General features: G+C 43.3%; 1 protein-coding gene across 4 annotated transcripts in view; it reads left to right on the top strand.

Moving 5' to 3' along the window:
• HNRNPM (heterogeneous nuclear ribonucleoprotein M) overlaps positions 1-22,020 on the top strand; it is a 37,649-nt gene that overhangs the window by 5,170 nt on the left and 10,459 nt on the right. The window contains exons 2-13 of one of the 4 annotated variants that reach the window (XM_049876727.1): positions 1,557-1,726; positions 9,111-9,163; positions 10,066-10,073; positions 10,159-10,252; positions 11,558-11,596; positions 11,714-11,749; positions 12,400-12,553; positions 13,413-13,462; positions 14,516-14,576; positions 17,230-17,331; positions 18,596-18,640; positions 19,132-19,209. In XM_049876727.1, coding sequence (XP_049732684.1) covers positions 1,557-1,726; positions 9,111-9,163; positions 10,066-10,073; positions 10,159-10,252; positions 11,558-11,596; positions 11,714-11,749; positions 12,400-12,553; positions 13,413-13,462; positions 14,516-14,576; positions 17,230-17,331; positions 18,596-18,640; positions 19,132-19,209 — 890 coding nt within the window. Of the gene's footprint in view, positions 1-1,556; positions 1,727-9,110; positions 9,164-9,320; positions 10,074-10,158; positions 10,253-11,557; positions 11,750-12,399; positions 12,554-13,412; positions 13,463-14,515; positions 14,577-17,229; positions 17,332-18,595; positions 18,641-19,131; positions 19,210-22,020 lie in introns of those variants that run through there. The other 3 variants (XM_049876726.1, XM_049876725.1, XM_049876724.1) reach the window with 3 other exon arrangements.

Here is a 22,020-nt window from a genome sequence, read left to right on the forward strand (position 1 = left end):
AAAAGATGGCTAAGTACCAGGCAGTGTTTGCTCCTGTTCATCATGCCAGTGGAACCTAACCACAGCAACATGAGTTAATGAGGCAGGATTAGGTTATGTTTGTTATGTTAATGAGGCAGGATCAGGGTGGGATGCGACACCCTTACTCAGGTCACATCCCTGATCTTATGTAAGGAGAGTTTCCCTGGGGTGTGGCCTGCATCACCTTTTATCTTACCAGAGATGAAAAGAGAAAGAAACAAGCTGAGAGACAGGAACCTCTTACCACCTTCTTGGTTTTGCCTGGTGTCCGATAGAGTGTAACTCCCACTAGGATGATACCTTCACCTGCCCTAGACTAAGGCCGTTGGTTGGGCTCTTAACACTCTCGTTGGCTGGGCTTTTAACACTAGTGTTTTGGATATGGGGGACAGTTTGAAATGGAATAATGGAGGGGTGGTTACAAAGAGTTGCTAACTTTCTGATTTTTCCGGGTTAAATACATTAAAGGAGAACTTCTCCAGCTATCTGATGTGGAAACAGCTCCCTCCTCCCAGGGGAAACATATCCCAGAAAAAAGACCAGTCCTTTGATTGTATCATCATCAGTTTGTTTTTCCCATTTTTCTTATAGATCACAAAATCTGTTCTTGAACCTATGGTTTGGGAGTCCCTGGGTTCTCACTGGCGGAAAGCATAGGGCTGGTAAAGTGGAAAGGTCAAGGGCTCAGCTTCACCTGGCTCTGTACTTGTTCTGGTTGTCTCTTGTCAATGCCTCCCAGCAGTGAGAGGGACTGACCTTGCACAGGCAGTGCGTGGGCCCTGCCCTGGGTGTTCCCACGCCAGCCTGTGCTCCCCAAGCCACTGCTTGGACCTCCACTCATAAATTTCTCTGTGCTTCGGAAATCTGCATTTCTTCTGAAAGTTTGTTTTTTTGTTCCATACGGAACTGAGTTTGAATGTAGAGCTTAGAAATGGAATGTTAACAGGATGGAGGCACCTAGCACACAAAGGGAAAAGAGTGTTAACTTACAGGAAAGGGCACACCTGAAAGGCTTCCGCCCTTCTTTACCGAAGGTGGGATTGTTTGCACTCTAAGCCTCTCTTACCTACGGACTTCCTCAAACTGGGATTTTCCTAGGTTCAAGGTAGTAGGGTTGTATAGAGAATGATTTCTTTCTTAACTACACAACAAAAGACACTTTTATTTATGAGGTTAAAATTGGTAGGGCCTGTATGTACCATCTGTTGCTGTTCGTGCTTGTAAATCTTCCCTTCTCTGTTCTGGTCATGGAATTAAAACACCTCAGGCAGGGGTCTGCTACCTTACTTAACTTACTCTGTTACTGGGGGGTGCCGTGGAGAGCGTATTTTCTGATAAGATAGCTTTCAAGGAATATAACTACTACAACTCTGTGCCTTATGGAGCATTTTAGTTTGAATGTCCCAAGTCAAAACCAGCATTAATCATTGTTACGTGCAACTTTCTGGAATTATAAACCCCATAAATCAAATATTTTTCACATTGTGCTGACATGTGAACCCTTTGTTTTTTGTTTTTTCCTCTTTTGCATTCAGTGAAGGAGAGCGGCCTACACAGAATGAGAAGAGGAAGGAGAAAAGCATGAAAAGAGGAGGCAATCGCTTTGAGCCATATTCCAACCCAACTAAAAGATACAGAGCCTTCATTACAAACATACCGTTTGATGTGAAATGGCAGTCCCTTAAAGACCTGGTTAAAGAAAAAGGTAATGGTACTGGTGGCTGAGTAGGGTAAAAAAGGTTGGTGTGTCATCTTCTCTGTGGCCGGTTCCTTGGTTATTTTGTCAGTGGAAGCTGTTCTGAGGAGAGCATGTATTCTATCCAGGCTTGAGAGCTAACCCTTCCCACTGTACCTTTTTTTGTGGTCATGCACCTATGTGTCAACAAGGTGATTTGTATGGTCCCTTGACCTACCAGTGATTTTACGGTGTAATATGGCTAGTTACGGCTTCAATTAAACTTGAGGGGAACCTTTTGTGTTAAGGACATTTTTTGAATTCTTTACATTAGGTGGGAGAGGTTTTTTTTTTTTTTTTTTTTAAAGCTTTCAAATTCTCGCAGGAAGGTATTTTGTTTAAATTTTGTGGATGTCTTCCTGGGATCAAAATACGGTAGTTGGAACTTGTGCTGTTTAGGTTCTAAATTACAAAACATCAGTTTGTATTTAAGCTGTTAGGCTTTTTTTCCCCGTCCCTTTTTCCTGGGGAAGAGACACAGCAGAGTGACAATTGGCGAGCTCAGAATAAGGTATCAGCTTTGTAATGCGGTGCCTTATGATATGTATCAGTCGCAGCCCAGTTGTCCAAATTCTGGTCCGGGGGACGTGACCCAGGCTGTGCTGCCACCAGGAGGTCTGAGGAGGCCCCTGCCTTTGCACACGGTGTGTGTCCTCTCTCTCCTTCCACGCTCCTGTTCTGCTTTTGTCTTTCTTCCTTTCTTCCTTCCTGATTCTTGGCCCTGCTGGTGGCACTCAGGACTAAGAGATTGCTCAGCCCTTGTTTAGACAGAGCTATTGACAGAGAACAATTTGTATATGGCCTTGAGGTCCCCTTGCCTCCCACTAAGAGAAGCCTAGAATCACATTACCCTTAATGGAGCCTTTTGAAGGACTGAAAGGTATTGGTTTTCTGGAGCATTCATAATGAAAATAGATGTGAGCTTGATTTGTCTAATGATTACCATTTCAGTGACAGAGAGAGATGCCACTTGGATAGGCCATTTTGGTATGTGTGCTGGTGCTCCCGGCATTGGGTTTTGAAATTCTGAACGACCTCCTGCCATCATTGTCCCATTACTTAATTCTATCATGACACTAGGCAACAGGAACCTCTCCGGACAGTCTAAGTGCCATGTGCTGCTTCCATGTGGTATTTCTCCAGATAACATGGATGGAAAACGTTTTGGTGTCAGATTGGTTTCCCTGCCTTGATCAGCCAAATCATTCCTGCAAATGCTCCTAGGGCAAGAGCGAAGTTTCTTCTTTTTGTCTGAGGGGCGTGTCATGTGGCATCCCAGATGCAGTGTTCTTGGTTTTTGGGACTGCTGCTTCAATACAAGCGTAGAATTTCTGCACAGTACAGTTGGGTCTCATTCGAATTAGTTCTTGGAATAACCCCTAAATCTGTGCTCTTGTGATTTGGTTGAACCGCTGAATTGATACTTCTGCCGATGATAAGGCATAGAAGTTCCAAGAACCAGGAATGTGGCTTTGAAAATGCAATCGTTAGCATTTTGTACGAGATGGCAGGCCAAATTAATTCTTCTTTTTTAGGAGTGTGTGAACCAGTTTTGGGACATGCTGGATAAAGTAGGTGCCATTTTTACTGCCTTACCATTCAGTCATTCCGCTCGGGAAGCCTTGAAGTTGGCAGCAGCAGCCATGGCGTTTCTGGATGTAGAAGCAGTTCACCTCACTTTCCTGTTTTGCACTGTATTCAGTGTGGAACCAGCTTGGTGGTTTATTTGGATACTTCCAAACTGGTTCTCATATTCCCCGGGCGTACTGCTACGAATGCCCCGGCTCAGCCCTTTCAGTGTATCTTTGGTGGTGTAATTTAGAATTACAGGTGTGCAGTAAATCACTTCTTTTTAATGAACCTTAAAATGTTCTTGTTTAGAGCTCCCCTGTACTGGTTAAATTAATTACTTTGCTGTTTAATTAAATTATTAGCATTATTGGATTGTGGGTAAAGAGAATCATGAGAGGAAGATACCTTTTTTTTTTTTTTTGATAAAGCTTATATTCAGTATGTGAGGTCTAAAGAAATTAACTGTGTTTACAGACAGACTTCTTAAGAAGTATTCTTGCTGTTTTTACTATGAGCCTTAAAAAATGTTTTTGTTCATGTCTCAGAGTGCCAAAAGATGTTTAAATGGTTTGAGTTGGGAAATATTTACTTGATATAGGCTGGGAGTAAGTTTTAACTGTTTTGAAGACTTGCTGTTGCACTGGAGAGAACTGCAGATTGAGGCGCTTAGACCCTGAGAGCATTAGTCTCAAGAGAATCCCTCAAGTGGACAAACCAGAGTTTTGGCCTGTCATAATCCAGCCACTGGTAGAGTCTGTCCCTGATGAATTAACCCTTATTCTGCTGGAATAAGAGCTAGAATTTGTTGTCTTCAACTGATCTGAACGTTTGAAATCTACCAGCATGGTCGAAACTAAAGTAGCTAGCTTTGAGATGGAAAGACAGCACCTTTTCTAAGGATAATCACGCCTGAGGTTGTGCCACGTACCTCTCCCTAATTCCCAGTCTTCCCCTTCTTTGACACCACGTGTGGGTTCTCGGTCTTTGATTTTAGCACTTAGTAGGATTCTAGGAGACCCTATTACTAATCTATTCTGTGAACTAGTCCCTTAGGCCATCCCCCCTAGGTAGAATCACAAGACTTGTAAGATGCCAGCTGTGTGTTGGCGCTATCACGAAGTCAGCATGGCTGATTTTAAAGAGGAAATTTGTTGCGAACCACGCTTCTGTTTTTACCCAAACTCCAAACTCCTTCCGTCACGCCCATGAGGGACGTGGGTGAAACACCATTTTCACAGCCATGCTTGCCCCATGCTGTCCTAACTGCCCCATGAAACAAAGGAAAAGTTTCTATTGTCCTTCCTTTTGATCCTGCCTATTTTAGTGGAGGTGCGAAATGGAACAATGGCCGCTAGAGCACCAAAGAGTTGCTAGATTTAAAAAAAAAAAAGTTACGGTGTTGTATAAAATTTGAATTGGAAATCGCCAAACTTGGTTTCAGAGTGACAACTTAAATCCCACGACTCCCTAATTGGTTCCATTCGACAGATGATGAGATAGATACACACCTACAGGTGCCTGATTTAAGGACTGGAGACAAATACAGATTTCTTTGAGCAAAAGGTGATCTGGGGAGTTCTAAACTGAGCTACTGTTGTGCTACATTAGTTTGAGACCGGGGAGTCATATCTGGATGAAGAAATGTCATGGCGCCTGCCGGTCCCCCTGGCTTAACCAGAGGAGGGCCGGGGTGCAGAGGCAGGCCTGGGCCGCAGCAGCAGTGAGTAAATAGTGAGCAGAGAACACAGAGCAAGGAAGACTGGTCAGTGATGAAGTTTACTCTGTCAGTTCCAGGTTTAGCAGCAGTCAGTCTAACTTGTGTAAGCAAAGATTTCTTTAAAGCACTTAATCCTGTTATTATTTAATGCATCGCTTTAAGTGAGTTTCAAATCTCAGCTGACTGAAAACCAAGGCCGGAGGGCAGGTGTAGTCCAGCAGAAGGCCTCCGTGGACTCTAGAGGTGATCTGCACTGTTGGTTTTGTGGGCAGAACTTTCTTTTCGTTTACAGTCGCTACCCAGTCTCCTTGGGTCCTTTATATTTTCTCTTGTTGAAAATCCTGCCTGCATTTTAGAAAGGCCAGTTCCGCTCAGGTGTTACGTGTGTGAATGCCAAGGTCAAGCCCCAGCAGGGCAGCCTGCCTGGCTTACTTGGTGGCCTTTTGCTCTGCTGTAGAGGTGGTGCTCTCCTGCCATGGGATCAGGAGCCAGCATGGGTGCATTCGTATTCTTACTTGCTCATAAATCAAGTATTCATTGTGTAGAGTAATTATTTTGCCCTTTTTCAAGTTGTCTTAATATTATATCAAAGAAAAAAGCTTTCCAAATTAAAATGTATGTTTATTGTTTGCATCCCTCCATTAGAGTGGATACCAAAGAGTTGACTCTAACGTTATGTGAAAAATGTTTGACAATGTGCCCAGCTCTAGCTTGTTCCACCTCCCTACCCCCATGGTTTTTTAGGCTTTATCACATGAATTCTCTTCAGTGAAGCTCTGGCCTTTGTACTCCTTTTTTTCGGCCCATTTCAGACTTGAGCAGTAAATGGGAAAGTAAAAACAAATACTGTCTGTGATAAAAGTACATGCTTCTTGTTGTTGTTAGTTGCCTTCAAGTCAGTTCCGACTCATAGGGACCCTGTGTGCAACAAAACGAAACACTGCCCGGTCCTGTGCCATCCTCACAGGGGTTGCTATGTTTGAGTCCATTGTTGCAGACACTGTAACAGCTCATGTCATTGAGGGTCTTCTTTTTTTTTGTGCTGACCCTCTACAAAAAAAGTGTGTGCAAGAGGATTAAATTCCAGGAGGCTATCTGAATGCTTTTGGGGTTGCTCATCTGCTTATTCTCATGTTATGTTTTATTCTTGAAGCAAAAAAAAAAAAAGTTTAAAGGAACAGTAGCAGCTTTATTTATGCATAACATAGAAGACAGACGAGTTCTGGGAGGAGAATGAAGAAAGGAGAAGGAGTTACAGACAGCAGAGGTCTTGAAGCAAAATTTTTAATAATCTGCTTGAATGTTAGTTAAAAATGATTTCTCAGCATTTTGAAATAAAGATAGGTGATGACATTTGGTGTTAGAGTTTCAAAGTTTTTGTTTTTAGATATAGTAATGTGCAATAGAACTTGTCTTCACAGCCTGCTCTATTTTAAAGTTCATTTCATTGAATTTGAGTAGATTATTTATACTTGGAAAGTTTTTTCTCCAAATTCGTGATAGCCATACTGCAATAAAAGGCTTTAATATTATAGCGCTACAAGAGGTGGGCTTCCAAAAGCTTCATGATTACTTTCCTCCAGGGAAGTATGAGCAGCGACTGCAGATCCTGTAAGGCTGGCTTGCTGACGTGTCTGTGTTGCTGAGGTCTCTGGGTAAAGATGGGAAGAGTAGGACCTCGCACAGGAACGAGAACAGCACTCTCCATGCTACAGCCGTGACTGCCTGACCTCTGGCTGCTGCTTCTCTGTGCTAAATTGATAGGAAGTGGAGTGTGTTTTTTTAACTGCAATTTTTTGTTTTCATTTAATGGCTCTACCATTGGAGAATAAAGGAGAGAACCTTTCAAGCAAATTTTTGGTAAAAAGATTAAAGTTGGGTGCTTACCATCACTAAATTGTTAGGTGGAAAAAGACCTCATTTTTAAACCTGGCTTTTTGTTTAAAATAGTTAGGACCATAGAAAAAAGTTTGGACTTGGCTTGGTTTCTAGGTTGCAATAACAGTTGCTTGATAAACTGTCTTTATGGATGCAGGCCAGAAACTTCAAATGCACCAGTATTTGATTCTGGCAATAAAATGGTTAACAGCCATCTTGAGTTACTGTGATTCCTTTATTTATTTTAAGGTGGCCATTGTTGTTATGTGCCTTGGAGTCGATTCTGACTCATAGTGACCCTATAGGAGAGAGTAGAACTGCCCCATAGGGTTTCTAAGGAGCGGCTGGTGGATTCGAACTGCTGACCTTTTGGTTAGCAGCCTGAGCTCTTAACCACTTCACCACCAGGGTGGACTTGGGGTGTATCTTCACCGGCACTGCTCTGCAGCTTTCATAGAAGTAGAGCGGGGCGTTACTTCTCAGTTGGCTGCCATTATGGAAATACACGGCTTTTAACATGACCTCAGGAATGGCCATGGCTTTGTGGGAATTGTTTTACTTTCTGTAAGGATAAAATAAAGCCAATTTGTATGACTGTCCCTTGGCTGTGATCATGTTTAAATCATTTCTCAGTTTGCCCCATGGGAATGCATACTCCAAAAGTTAAGCTTTCCGGGACCCTTCAGTTTCCTTTCTTCATTCCTTTGCACTAATTATCTCCCCTTCCTGTTTTGTGCAAAGTGCTGGTTTGGTTCTGTAACATTGCAGGAGAGGACAAGAAGGTGAGGCTGTAGACTTAAACTTGAAGGCCTGGCCTTCTTGCCTTCTTGCCTTCCAGCAAATATATGGATAAATATGCCCTTAGATTGTTAGATTCATTAAGAAAATAATTTTTCTTATTTTTAACTTAAATTCCTCATTATATTAATTTTAAAACTCTGATAATAGTTTTAGTATCTTTTGAACAAAGGAGTTGAAATAGGCAGGACTTGTTGAGGCCTGTTAAGTGGGTTCTTTTTACCCTTATACTACTAAGCCAGACTTGAAAACTCAATTGGAGAGGTTTAACATAAAAATAATCCTTGAAAAAAAATTGAGAACCAAAGCCCTTCCTTGACTTTGGAGCACCTGCTTAGATTGTTTTTTCCAAGTTAACTGTTTAAGGTTCTGTTTTCTGTGTGCCATCTTCAAATTCAGCAGCCATTTTGGTGGTTGTGTTCGTGATGGATTCTTAAATCTGGTTACAGTGGTCGTGAACTGGCAATCCAAACCTTGAGGAAAATCTGCGAGTTAATTTTTTTGTTTGTTTGTTTCCTCTCTGTATAGATTATAATCATGTGAGTCTGTTTAACTATCTTAGATGCAGATTCAGCCCTAAATTTGAATTTATTTGTGTCCGTTTATGGGGAGGTTTAGGAAGCAGCAAGAGTGAAGCCTAGCTTACTTCACGGAAGAGAATCCAGATGCTGCTCTGGTTTTGTGATCCTGTAATCAAATACACATTTTCCAGCAGTTAGGGAGCCTGGTGGTGTGTGCAGGGCCAGCTTCAGAGTCTGGGGGGCTCAGTGCTGAACGAAAGTGCCAGGCCTTCTGTGGAGAAATCATTAAGAATTTCAAGATGGCAGCAATAGGAGAGCGTGGGGTGTCCTCCCAAGCATGGGACCCTGTGTAATTACACAGCCCTGGCTCTGTGCGTGTGTCTGCGTAAGTGCGTGTGAACGTGCTTTTGCGCATATACGTACACAGTCTTGTATTTCTGCATTTGGACTCAGTTCAGCGGCATTGCCGCCTGTGTACCGTTGACCTGCTTTCACCAGTAAGTGTGTGTGCGTAAAACTGTTTTCCTCCCTTCCCCCAAAAAGTGAACCATGCAGACTTCTTTCCTGTAGATTTGGATTGCCTCTCGTCATGAATGAGTATTCCAGACAGGGAAACGGATATGGAAATCTGTGGAAGTAGCTCGTTTGTGGTGGGAGGAAAATCAAGGACATATTGTTCAGGAGTTCGCACCTCCTTTTACTGCACACCTGTAATGCCTAGTTTGGTGGTTTAGAGAATATGGAGTGTTTCTGGGCTTTCTTATAAGGCAGAGGCTCCATACAAGGTTGCTGATGATTGTTCTAAATTCCCATTGTTTTCTTGGCTTTTCTCCCTTGGTTTATGTGTCGTCTGGAAACTGATTTGTAGTTGGTGAGGTAACATACGTGGAGCTCTTAATGGACGCTGAAGGAAAGTCAAGGGTAAGTCTTTGAGAGAATTTCTTCTGTGGATTTACTACATGACAAATGTAACTGTATGGTGGCGTGGAATCGAATGAAATCAGGAAGGCAGTGAGTGCTCATGTTATGGCAGATATGTTTGATTTTGCCAAACATCTGAGTGGGGTGGGAGGGGGTTTGCAATGGGAGTCCGGCTTTTCCAAATGGCTGGCCAAAGAGCTTTTTGGTATTCTGTTTGGATGCCCAATTTGGATAACTGGGGACCAACAGCAGCATTGTTTCTTTGTTAACAGAGGAATTGGCTGTGTGTGAATTATGCATGGAATTTTAGCGGTGGTATATTAATGTAAAACGTGTGTTCTTGTCTAGAAAATGTCACTCTTGGTTGTTTGCTGAATTTGAAAGTTGTGTGACCCAAAGATTCCGAAAAGTTGCCTTTGAGCCAGTAAATTGTAAATCAAATATTTTAAACCTGAACATTTAAAATTGGCATAGTTCAAAGAGAAAACAATTTTCTGTCGTGTAGTAGAATGGCTTAGAATAGTTAATAGGATGAGCTTAATTTATGGAAGGGAAGAAGTTCAAGAAGGAGTATGATAAGAAACTGAGTACAGAGGGAAGCAGATTTAAAGTTTGTGTGATTTCTTGGAGAGCCTGAATTCAGGTCTGCTTATTACACCTTCAGAAATTATAGTGTAATGCTGGTAATGTGTAGGAAATGAGATACTAAGGAGCCCAGCTTTTAATACGGAAGGCTAGGCAAGACGCTGTTGTGAGCTTCCCCTTAGAAAGGTTAATTCAAAGACAAAAACAAACTAACCTTGTTACATAAGCCATGTAACTGTCATTGTTAATTACTGTTTCTTTTCTCTTTTTTTCCCCCTTTTCTTGCTCTTCTGACTGGTCTGTGGCTTCTTCTAAAGGGATGTGCGTAAGTATCGTCTAGTTACTTATCAGCAATTGAGTCTTCTAAATAGTAGGACTGTTTTCACTCATTTGCTTTCATCTTTTCATAGTGTTGTTGAATTCAAGATGGAAGAGAGCATGAAAAAAGCTGCCGAAGTTCTAAACAAGCATAGTCTGAGTGGAAGACCACTGAAAGTCAAAGAAGTAAGCTTTTGATTAACACTTGGTGGACACCATTTATAATCGTTGTGTTATCCCTGTTCAGAGTTAGGTAAAGACAGTAATAGTCCTTGGCTTCATGTGACAGAGCACACCAGTCTGCTGTTTTTAGTAAAGAGGCACCAGTCACTCCTGTGAGAGCTCTTGAATAGTGGCTGAGCGTAGATCCTGAACGGCTGCTGACCACCTTCCTAACATCCGTGATTTGTCGTAGACCAGCCTGCCCTGTTTTCTCAGGGCAGCTCAAAGGGAGCCCATTTTTTAATTGGTTTATGCAAATAAGGGACTCTACCAGTGCCTGATGCTGTGGAGTCGGTTTGGACTCATGGCAACCCCATGTGTGTCAGAGTAGAACTGTGCTCCATAGGGTTTTCAGTGACTTGATTTTTTTGGATAAGTTTCCAGGGTTTTCTTCTGCGGCACTTCTGGATGGACACGGACCTCCAGCCTTTTGGTTAGCAGTTGAGCGCACTAACTGTTTGTACCTCCCGAGGACTCAGCATCTGCAGTTTTACCCAGTCTGAATCCTATCCTTGGCCCACCATTTTTCTTTTTTAAAATGAGTTTGTAGTTACTCACTTCCCCTGTAATATCTAATCCAAATCAATTATCTTCTTTCCCTTCCATTAATAGGATTTTGTTGTTGTTGTTGTTGATAAGATCCCCCCTCAGCTTGTTTTTACCTCCTTTCTACCTGGGAGGAAGATGAGAATATTCAGAGCTCAGAGAGGTGTTGATGGTCTTGGTGAATGGCAGGACAGAGTTTAAGAATTGTGTCAATACCAGGGCCTCACAAACCTGTTCAGACTTTACATACTTGAATCAAACCCCTAAATAACTTGAAGGATGTGGGCCCTTGGCGATGTAGAACTGTGTTTTCAAAAATTTGGAAAAATGACTGGCGGAGATCACAAAACCCTATTAAATTGCTAAGATTCAGCCATACGAAGCCCATGAAGGTCTTATTTCAAGCTGGAAGTTCTACATTTTTGTCACTTAATCATGTCATTGTAGTCATCCCTCCCCCCCCCCCGTTTTTACTTAATTATTTAATATTTGAAGAGCTGTGTTTCCGACACTAAATTTTATACTTTATTCTTCCCCATCCCTCAAGCTGGAACTCTTCCTAGGCTATTGAATTACTTCATTTGGATTTTTGTTTTAGAGTCGACACATGTTTTCCAAACAATCTCTCAATTTCTGGAGTTTTGAGAATATCAGTTACTGTGCGAATGTGGTGTTTTATTGTTCCTGGGTCTGTTAAATGCCATGTTTTTATGCTTGTTTTAGGATCCTGACGGTGAACATGCCAGGAGAGCAATGCAAAAGGTGATGGCTACGACTGGTGGGATGGGTATGGGACCAGGTGGCCCAGGAATGATTAATATCCCACCCAGTATCCTAAATAATCCTAACATCCCAAATGAGATTATCCATGCATTACAGGCCGGAAGACTCGGAAGCACAGTATTTGTAGCAAATGTAAGTAAATAGAAACACTGTCTAAAACCCTAGAAAACCAGTATTACAGAAGTAGCTTTGACATTTGAAAAGGAAAACTTTGAACTATTTAAAATTCAGCCTTCGTGTTAGGCTTTGTCTTTTTTCCTAGTTATTACTGCAGTCGTAAGTCACCCACTTGACCGTGGTCCCGTTGGGGCCGTGCTTGCTGCGTTTTGCAGGTGTTAGGAAAACAGCAGCTGGATATCTGTGGGTTTACTGTGTGCAGTTTAGGTGCTGGGCGACAGCGTATGCGCAGAGGTGGTGTGTACATAGATGCCTTCCACCTCCTGTTAGGCCTGGGGTGTTTAAAAAGAAAATTGGTCAGGGCAGGTAAGAATAAGCCTCAGCTGGGGAACGTCTTTTTTTAATGTTCAGAAAATACATATTAATTTTAAAGATACGAGGTGACTTAAGCTGGTCTTCTGAGAAAAGAGACAATAAATAACACAGTTAAAAAGACTGTCCATTAAGGCCAGGCTTCATAATCATATTTGGAAAGTGCTATTGCAGTTGATTAGTTTTTGTGACGTTATTTTTCTGATGCTTGTTACTAACTGAGGCGTGTTTCATGCATGTATCAAAAGTGTTATAAGTTTTCCTGAAGGTTTTTCCCTTTTTCTCTTGATTAGCTGGATTATAAAGTTGGCTGGAAGAAGCTGAAGGAAGTATTTAGTATGGCTGGTGTGGTGGTCCGAGCAGACATTCTTGAGGATAAAGATGGAAAAAGTCGTGGAATAGGCACTGTTACTTTTGAACAGTCCATTGAGGCTGTGCAAGCTATATGTATCCTTTTACGGTAATACAGCTCATTGTGAATGTTTTAGTCAAGAATTTATCTCCTGTGAGGAAGAGACAACTTTGATGTATGAATGTTTTCTGTGACTAGAGGAAGAGAGTACATTACTGTGGATTTTGTAAGTTCTCTAGGGGGAGATTGGTTCAATGCTGTGTGGATAGAAGGGACAGGTAGAAAACAGGCTTATGCCCATCAGTGGTCTTTTCCAGTGTCTCTTCTTTAGAGGAATCTGGATTTGACCTGGGGGAGGGGAGTTGCAAACACTGGAGAGAGATTTGAGTGTTGTTTCGTAGAGGACCCTGTGTCTCTCCGGTGGATGGACGTCATCGTGGGAGAAGCACTTCTCCCAGACAGGCCTCCTTCCTTCGCCTGGGCTGCTTCCCCTGGAGTTACCACTTCTCATCACGGTGGCGACTACCACACGTGAACAGTCACTGAATTCAGGAAAGACTGAGTAGCTGAGTATCTTAACCAGCAAACATGGTGCTTTAGAAACTGGTGGGCCGCCTGGCCCATTGGGCACATGCAGAAACCATGATGCCACTACTTGAGGAGATGGTCTAGTGAAAGGTTAAAATTATGTGAATGAAGCTTCACACCTAAGGAGTAATCCGAAGTTTACTGTTTTTTCTTACCTGAAGCCTTATTTATTGTTGCTGCTTCTGTGCTTATTATTCCTTATAGAAACAGGAATACTTGCATTATAATGAGGAGTCAGAATTACTCATAAATTTACCATTTAGAGGGATTGGTAGCAGTTGAAGTATTTTACTCTTTTGTGCATTTTTCTCTCCTGCTATTGTATGTTTTCAGCATTGCAAGAAATAGCCTTAATTATAATATCAGCTATGTTTAATGGCCAGCTGCTGTTTGATAGACCAATGCACGTGAAAATGGTAAGTTAAAGGATTTCTTCCTACGTATTACATTGAAGTGAATTTAGTAAAAAACAGGATTGTGAAGAGTGAACACATGGCCCCGTAGTATATGTATGGACCAGTTGAACTTAAGTTGGGTGCAGTCTGTTGAACAAATGTGTGACTGAAGGACCTTTTGCCCCACAGTTCTTGCTTCCTCAGAAGTTTTCTGTCGCACAGTTGGTGCTTCTGCCATGGTCAGGCCGTCGCTGGCATGCTGTGTCTGAGCAAGTGCTTGGTTTCACAGAATGGCTATATCTGTGGGTTTCCAATTTTGAAAGTATCACCGTATAGTTACGTTAACATCATATCTGTTGTGAGTGTAATGAAGTCTTGGATTCACACAGTTTTTAAAGGTCTGCTAAAGTGCTTCAGTATAAACGTTAGGCATGCTAGGCTCTGTCGGAGGAAATAGTTAATAGTGTGGCTAGAACATGCTGTGGGTGATCCACCTGGGACCCCAATTCAGGAAGAAGACAAAGAACTCTATAAAGCGTTGTTTTAGTAACTTTAACACTCAGTTTAGGTGATGGCTTCACATGGCTCAGAAATCAAAGGTGAACAGATGCATAAGAAGTGCGTGAGCTTCTCTTCCCTTGCCTAGAGCCCATCTTTCCCCCCAGTAAAGTGAATGTACACTCTTACTCTTCCACTTTTCACCGAAGATAGCCAGTACACTCTCCCATGTTCCTTTTTACCCTTGCGTGTGATTCCATTGTACAGATAAGCCTTAATTTGTTGAACCAGTCTTCTGTTGATGAATGAGCCCTGGTGGCGCAGCAGTTGAGTGCTGGCTGCTAACCAAAAGGTTGGCAGTTTGAACTCACTCAGTGGCTCTGCAGGAAAAAGACCTGGAGTTCTGCTCCTGTAAAGATTACATCCTAGAAAACCCTCTGGGGTTGCTGTGAGTCAAAATTGACTCGCTGGCACCCAACAACAACAACTTCTGTTGATGAGGGTGGTTTCCGTCTTTGGTGTCACAAACAGTACTGCAGTCACTACTAAGATTTATTCATTTTCTTTCCCTTTCAGGATGAGAGGGCCTTACCAAAGGGAGACTTTTTTCCTCCTGAGCGTCCTCAGCAGCTGCCCCGTAAGTGTCTCAGTTGTTTGATTTGTGTGCTTGAATTTGTGCCATGGTATTTTGTAGTTTGTTCTCTTGAGCAATAAAGTTCTCCAGGAAAAGGTTCAAAGTACTTTCTCCTCTAGGTATTTGGGGTGAGAAGTGAGCAGAGAGAGTTACTAGCTCAGAAAGAATTGTGTGAGGATGACTTCATGGTGAGGCAGGCTGCCCAAATGATGAGGATGTAGTTGGGCATTTTGAAGGTGTCCTGGGGAAGGACAAACTAGAAACAGCAAAGGGAGATAAAGCTAGGCCGCACTGAGGTTCGAAAGAGATTGATTTTTACATACAGCCCAGCAGTTCCTCCCCTGGGTGTGTGTATACCCAGGAGAATTGAAAACATGTTCACACAAAAGCTTGTACACAAATATTTATAACAGCATGATTGGCGACAGCTAAAAAGTATTTATGACCCAATTGTCAGTGAGTTGATGAGTGGATAAATAAAACGTGAACTACCCATACACTGGAATATTTTTCAACCGTAAAAAGGAATTAAGTATTAATGCCTGTTACAACATGAGTAAGCCTTGAAAGCATTATGCTAAGTGAAACACAGAAGACACAAAAGACCACAGTGTATGATTCCATCTCTGTGAAATGTCCAGAACTGAGGCAAGAGAGAATAGGAGAATCCATAGAGATAGGAAGTAGCTCAGGGGCTGCCTAGGGCCGAGGGGAGTGGGGAGTGACTGCTAACCAGTATGGGGTTTCTTTTGGGGATGACGAAAATGTTCTGAAATAAGGTAGTGATGATGATTGCACACCTCTAAAATAAAAACCACTGAATCGTACACTTTAAAAGGGTGAATTTTACGATAGATGAACCAGAAAAAAATTTTACGAGAGAAAAAGATCAGTTATTTGCAGCATCTAGGTGAAGATCTGTCTTGTGACAGGGGAGGCTGGTGGTTGATGGTCTCCGTATAGGTGCAAGTGGTGTGTATTAGCAGCATCCTAGGCACTCCATTGGGAGGGAGGGAGGGCAGCAGTGAGAGTGGTAGGATGGGCTGTGAGCAGCAGGAGGGCTCAGGAAGTGGGTGGTGGTGCAAGTGAGGCAGCCTGCAGAAGGAAGGGTGCACTTGAGGGGCGGGGGGGCAAGATCTGGTTGTACTGTGCTCAGGAGTCCTCCCACCAGGGAAGACAGTCCCAGGGAAAAGGCCAGCGGACCAGGCAGTGCTTCTGGTCTGGAGCGGACTCAGGCCTAGGCCCTGTCTCTTGGAAATGAAATTGAATGACAGCCTAGACTCAAAACTGAAGTCTTCAGTGCCTTTGCAGTTCAGGGTTGTAAAAGCATACTAGAGGCAGCTTTTGAGGGGAGGTGGATGGCCTCCAGAATAGTAGGAGACAGCTTATCTGTTGAAAACCAAAAATAAAAACCAAACCCAGCGCTGTCGAGTCGATTCAGACTCATAGCAACCCTATAGGACAGAGTAGCACTGCCCCCTAGAGTTTCCAGGGAGCGCCTGGCAGATTCAAACTGCTGACCCTTTGGTTACCAACCATGGCACTTAACCACTATGCCACCAGGGTTTCCTATGTGTTGAAAGTTACCATTATTTAGAGAAGGGCCACATTTCCTTGTCATATCACCCTGCTGTCAACGTGATCACTTACAGTGGTCACCCAGGAGCAGGGTAGTGGCTCTTGTTGACTTTTGTGCCAAGAGGAGGAGGAGGCTGCCTGGCAGCCTTGCTTGGCACACATTAGGTCCCAGGGAACCCATTAGCTATGGCTCTTGGTCTCCTGGCACATTTCAGATGGTTGACTTCAAAGCCTTCAGTGCTTGGGGGAGTAAGTAACCGTGGTGATTTCTTGCTGCTGTGTTTGCAGTTAAAAGCAGTGGGCTGTGAATCAGATTAAGTCCCTGGGACCTGGCATGAGGGTTTTTATTTTTTTATGAACTTCTTTAACTTTGTTCCCACTTTTATCTTACCTGGTCTTGGTTTAAGCCTCAGACCATGGTTACCCAGAGCACTGCAAGTGCCAAGGCCTCCAGAGACCAGTGTGTATTCTTGAGTCCCTGTTCATGTTTGTGGGGCATGGAGGTGAGGTGAGGGTGGGCTGAGAATGGATTCATGGGTTAGGGAGCTTTCTGGGCAGGGACAGTCATCCTTTGAATACTCTAACCTCATTGACATTAAAACCCTCCACAGCAGATTGAGAGAATGTGTATCCCTGGCGTGTTAATTGACTGGTTTAGGGCGCTTTTTTTTTTTCCACAGGAGAAAAATCCTTTGCTACCAGGTTGAGAGGTGGGAGTTGGGCATATTTGTGTTGCTTTCCACTTCAGTCTTGAGTCACCTTTTTGGATCAAGCATTCCTTGGTCCATGATTTAGGGGAGCAAATACGGGCCCAGTATCAGCCTGTGATGCGGGTTGTTCATGGGTTCTCCTGTGTAACTTTCAGGTGAACAGATTTTTAAATGCCTTATTTTAAAATAAGTGTCACAGATTTCCAGTTGCGATTGCATGTGAAAGGCTATGCCTTAGAGGAGGCCTTGGTGGAGGTGGGTGGGATGGAGTGTGAGGGCTGCAAGCCAATAAGCAAGGTCGCTTTTGTCTTTGGCGTTCAAGGGGTTAGAGGAAGGGGAATTCACACTTTTGACTTTCTTCTTTCCAGATGGACTTGGTGGTATTGGCATGGGGTTAGGACCAGGAGGGCAGCCTATCGATGCCAATCACCTGAACAAAGGCATCGCAATGGGAAACATAGGACCTGCAGGTTAGAATTACACTGTATCTTAATTGGGAATTTTGTTGGGAGTTAGAGTTATTAAAGTTAATTATTGGGGTAAACTAGACATTGGGTTGCTTCAGTGGCAGAAAGATTTAATCGGGACAAAATTCCCTTTCTTAATTCATCTCAGCTTCCTTTTGATAAAGGCAATATTTTTAATTCTTATTGAGTTGAACCCTTTTTTCCAAAGCCTTTACACGCTTGCATTTTATCCTCACAATGCCCTGAGCTGAGATAGTTTATGCCATTTGATAAAAGAAGGCAAACCAGAGAGTTGGTCTTGCTCAAGGTCACACTATCAGTTAGTGACAGAGACTGCAGGTCAAGGGCCAGAACATGACCATGGTGCCCTGGTATTTCTTTTATCCACACCCCTTTGGGCTTTCACCCAGTGTTCAGGTGGGGGCTTTGATAGATGCAAACAAGTAAGGAGGGCCTCACTGCATGGCAGCATACTTTCACAGCCACAAGGAGGAATGCCGTGCAGTGTTGTCATGTTCACGAAGACAAAGAACGGCTAATTAGGGAAGAGTTTTGAAGTGTAAGATAAACCTTAAGCTTTGCTATTGACCATTTTTGTGTCTGCACAAGTAGGTATTTCTGTACTACAAAGGAAGTTTGCATTTTCTAATCTCAGGGTTAGGGCTTTCTCTCTTAGCATTCAGCGAATTGCAAGATGGATCCCCACTGCCTGGCCGTATTCCGCCGTTCATCTCTGAACTCGGGGGCTGACTCAGGTCCTTGCCCTTCGGGCTCCCACCTTGAATGGCTCGACCGATCTGACCAACACTCCCCAAATGCATGCTCCGTGACCTAAGACTGGGGCTGGGAGAAGGAATCCTCAGTGTTCTTAGGGACTGCTTTTTATTTTTGAGGACTTTACCTTTAAAAAGGATTTTTTTTTTATTTCACTTCTGTTCCCTAAAATAAGCTTCCAAAAGGGAATGTTTCCTAGTCTATGCCTGATAATTCTATTTCATGTATGTTTAATACTGTCTTACTTGGTCATTTAATATGTTATGTGGACCCCACTTTGAGTCATATGATGACTGTTTTGTTAAAGCCTTAAAATTTTTTACTTGGAATGTGTGGTCTTTTGACAGTTGAAATGCTAGAGGTTTTTTTTTTCTGATAATTCATCATCAGGAATTTTTTGCTCATTTGTTGGTTTGGAATTTCTTGTGCTTTTAAGTTCAGACATTTACTGCTTTGACATAATTTTAGTTTGCATTGACTTTTTCTTTTTAAGGAATGGGAATGGAAGGCATAGGATTTGGAATAAATAAAATGGGAGGTAAGAAATTTAAAATGAAGTCCAAATGTAATTGCTTTTAGGTATGGTTTTCTCCCCCCCACCCCCCGTTTTAGGTTCCCCCCCTTATCTCTTAGCCCTGCATGAAATTCTGACTTTGATTTCCAAAAAGTTTTAGTCTAGAAATTATGTTTCGTACTTGTTAATCCTTGCAGTGGGCGTCTTGGCTTTTGATTCTGGCTTTCTCACTAACTAGCTCTGTGACCTTGGGCAAATCACTCGTCTCTCTGGACAGCTCTTTGGTTGTCTGTTAATTTAGGAGTTGGATCAGATTAGCTTTTTTAAAGTTTTTTTTTTTTTTTTTTTAAACAAGGGCAGCAGTGTTTTTATTTTTGTTTTTCAAAAGCCCTGAAACTTGGTAAGCTCCTGGCAAAAAAAAGCCCAAGGTGAAACATGTGCAAACATTTTTCTTTCCCTGATTCACCTGAGCTGGTCTTGTTGAGATGATACTAAAATGCTAGCTTCTGTTTCAGGCATGGAGGGACCCTTTGGTGGTGGCATGGAAAACATGGGCCGATTTGGATCTGGGATGAACATGGGCAGAATAAATGGTAAGAATCGTAGCTCCTTCCTACTTAGACATCCCCTTTGCTGGCTCTTAGCTTGCAGAGTACCTTTTAGGCTGTGGGCCCATTTTTTTTTTTTATAATTTTTATTGTGCTTTAAGTGAAAGTTTACAAATCAAGTCAGTCTCTCACACAGAAACCCACATACACCTTGCTACACACTCAAAATTATTCTCCCCCCAATGAGACAGCCTACTCTCTCCCTCCACTTTCTCTTTTCGTATCCATTTCGCCAGCCTCTAACCCCCTCTACCCTCACATCTCCCCTCCAGGCAGGAGATGCCAACATAGTCTCAAGTGTCCACCTGATCCATGAAGCTCATTCCTCACCAGCATCCCTCTCCAACCCATTGTCCAGTCCAATCCATGTCTGCAGAGTTGGCTTCGGGAATGGTTCCTGTCCTGGGCCAACAGAAGGTCTGGGACCATGACCTCTGGGGTCCTTCCAGTCTCAGTCAGACCATCACGTCTGGTCGTTTTATGAGAATTTGGGGTCTGCATCCCACGGCTCTCCTGCTCCCTCAGGGGTTCTCTGTTGTGTTCCCTGTCAGGGCAGTCATCGGTTGTGGCCGGGCACCATCTAGTGCTTCTGGTCTCTGGTTCATGTGTGTGGGCCCACTTTTAAGAAATGATTTTCCACTGCCACTTCTCTGCTGATTCAGATGTCTTCGAGTTGTCTTAAATATTAGTACAACCTTAGTATGTATTTCAAAAGCTAGACCTAACTGTACTGAGTTGGTAAGTGTTCGTTCGTAGTCACTCAACTCTTGAGATGTCACGGGTTCCAAATCTCTCTAGTAACTGTCCATTGAAAATTTAAAGCTTGCTTATTGACTCCAGCACTGGGAAGCATTTTTGTTTATCTTGTGCACCCTGGGTATGGGCTCTAAGTGGAAGGGATTCAGGTTTCTTTGGAGGCATTGGTGTTCATGTCTCCCCAGGAATAGTGCTGTAAGGGCTGAATTCTTGGTCATCGGCCTGATGGCTCAAAGTGTGGGCAGAGACATCAATAAAAATCAGAGCAGAATCCTTTTGTTTAGGGTTTACATGATGCACGTCTTACAGCCCTCCCAACCTCTTCACTTGAAGGTAATGAGGGTGACATTAATTATAATAACAGCAATATGTTAGTCTTTGCAGGAACCACATGACCTGTAGGTACTGTTATGCCCATTTCATTGGAAACAGAGGCACAGAGAATGACTTGCCTAAGGTCCCAGGGCTAGCAAATGGTGGGGCCAGGATTTGAACCCAGGCTGTCCAACTCCAGAGCCTGGATTTTCATCATGTGGCAGTCCTACCTTTTATAACTGCCTCCAACACAAGTATTGGCCCATCTCACCCAGCAGCGCTATAGAGTGTGCAGTGAGAAATCTGAAGTATTTGTTTTTGAAATCCTCTGTAGGTTGTTTGACTCATTAAACCCTCCCCCTGACCCCTACACACGCGCGCGCGCGCGCGCACACACGAGAGAGAGAGAATGTTGCTTACCTTATACATAAAATCATCCCAGCAGGGGAAGTCATTAAAGATTGGGGCTTAAATGTTTCTTTGCTGGTCTGCAACAACATGTAAAGTGGACATAGTATAGAGCAAGCAAGTATCTTGGCAGGATCAGCGTTAACTGTCCAATCTGAGAGGAGATTCCTGATGAAGAAACGGCCAGAGAGCAGGGGGAGGTAGGAAGGAGTGTGTTTATTGCCTCATCACGTGGGGTACCTTTTGGTAAGAAGGTCATCACCGTTAATTGACAATGAAGGGACAGAGACCTGAGTTTCCAGTGTGCTTGCCTGTGGTTCATGTGTGTACAAGTTTTTAATAAAAAGTAAGACTCAGAAGTCTGGCTTGACAAAATGTTAACTCAGAACAGATTAGTCGTTGGAAAGGAAACTCCGGTTGTTGCTGTGTGGGGTGGAATGATGCAGTTTAGAAGTCACTGGAAACAAGGGCGTGGGGTGGGCAGGGAGCTGTGCTGAGCTGTGGGGACAAAGTCCTCGATAAATTGCCGGTCGGTCCAGTTCCGCGTCTGGTGGTAGAAGGTTCAGAGTGCCGGTGCTCTGTGGAGAATCAAATGGAGTGTGTGTTCTTACTTGAAGTTCTTAGATATAAGAACTCGGGCACCCTCGCCACCCTTGTAGCTGCGGTAGAGAACAGAGACTTCTCACACTTGATCAGGGCTCCAGGGTAGAGGTGTGAACTCTAGAGCCCTACGCTCCAGGTCCAAGGGAAGTTACAAAAGTTACAATCACATTGGAAAAAGAACTGGTAAAGAAATCCTGGGTTTAATGGTATGTTTAGTTCACGACCATAATGCATCCGTGATGGTCACAGGTGCTGACAGCATCAGCTGGATTGTACATCTCTCAGATTCTCTGGGCTGTCAATGTGTAGGTCAAGTCTTGACGAAGTGGCTGGAAAAGTGTTTAATGAAAAGACTGGTAAATCCAACAAAGACTGATTGGATGCAGTATTTGACAATGAGATTGTACGTTTTTCCCCCAGAGAAGATTGGGATCCCTCCACTCTGGGACCTATTGTGACAGTTGGGAAGATGAGCTCTGAGGCCTGTGCCAGTGCCTGCAGATTATTTCCTTACGTGAAGAGTGGGGGTGCTCCTTTCCTCGAGGCTTTACAAAAGTATTTAGAGAGAGAAGCTGAGCTCCACTGAGGTGCCACACAGGGTTTCCATTAGGCCTGCTGTCTGAGCTGAGTGAGCCCTGCCTGCTGCCACTCGCCAGGTGCACCCGGGCCAGTGGGCTCCCGCGGATTGCACGCTGTCAGCCTCTGGGCTTCACC

This window comes from Elephas maximus, chromosome 3, assembly GCF_024166365.1.
Source record: "Elephas maximus indicus isolate mEleMax1 chromosome 3, mEleMax1 primary haplotype, whole genome shotgun sequence".
NCBI lineage: Eukaryota > Metazoa > Chordata > Mammalia > Proboscidea > Elephantidae > Elephas > Elephas maximus.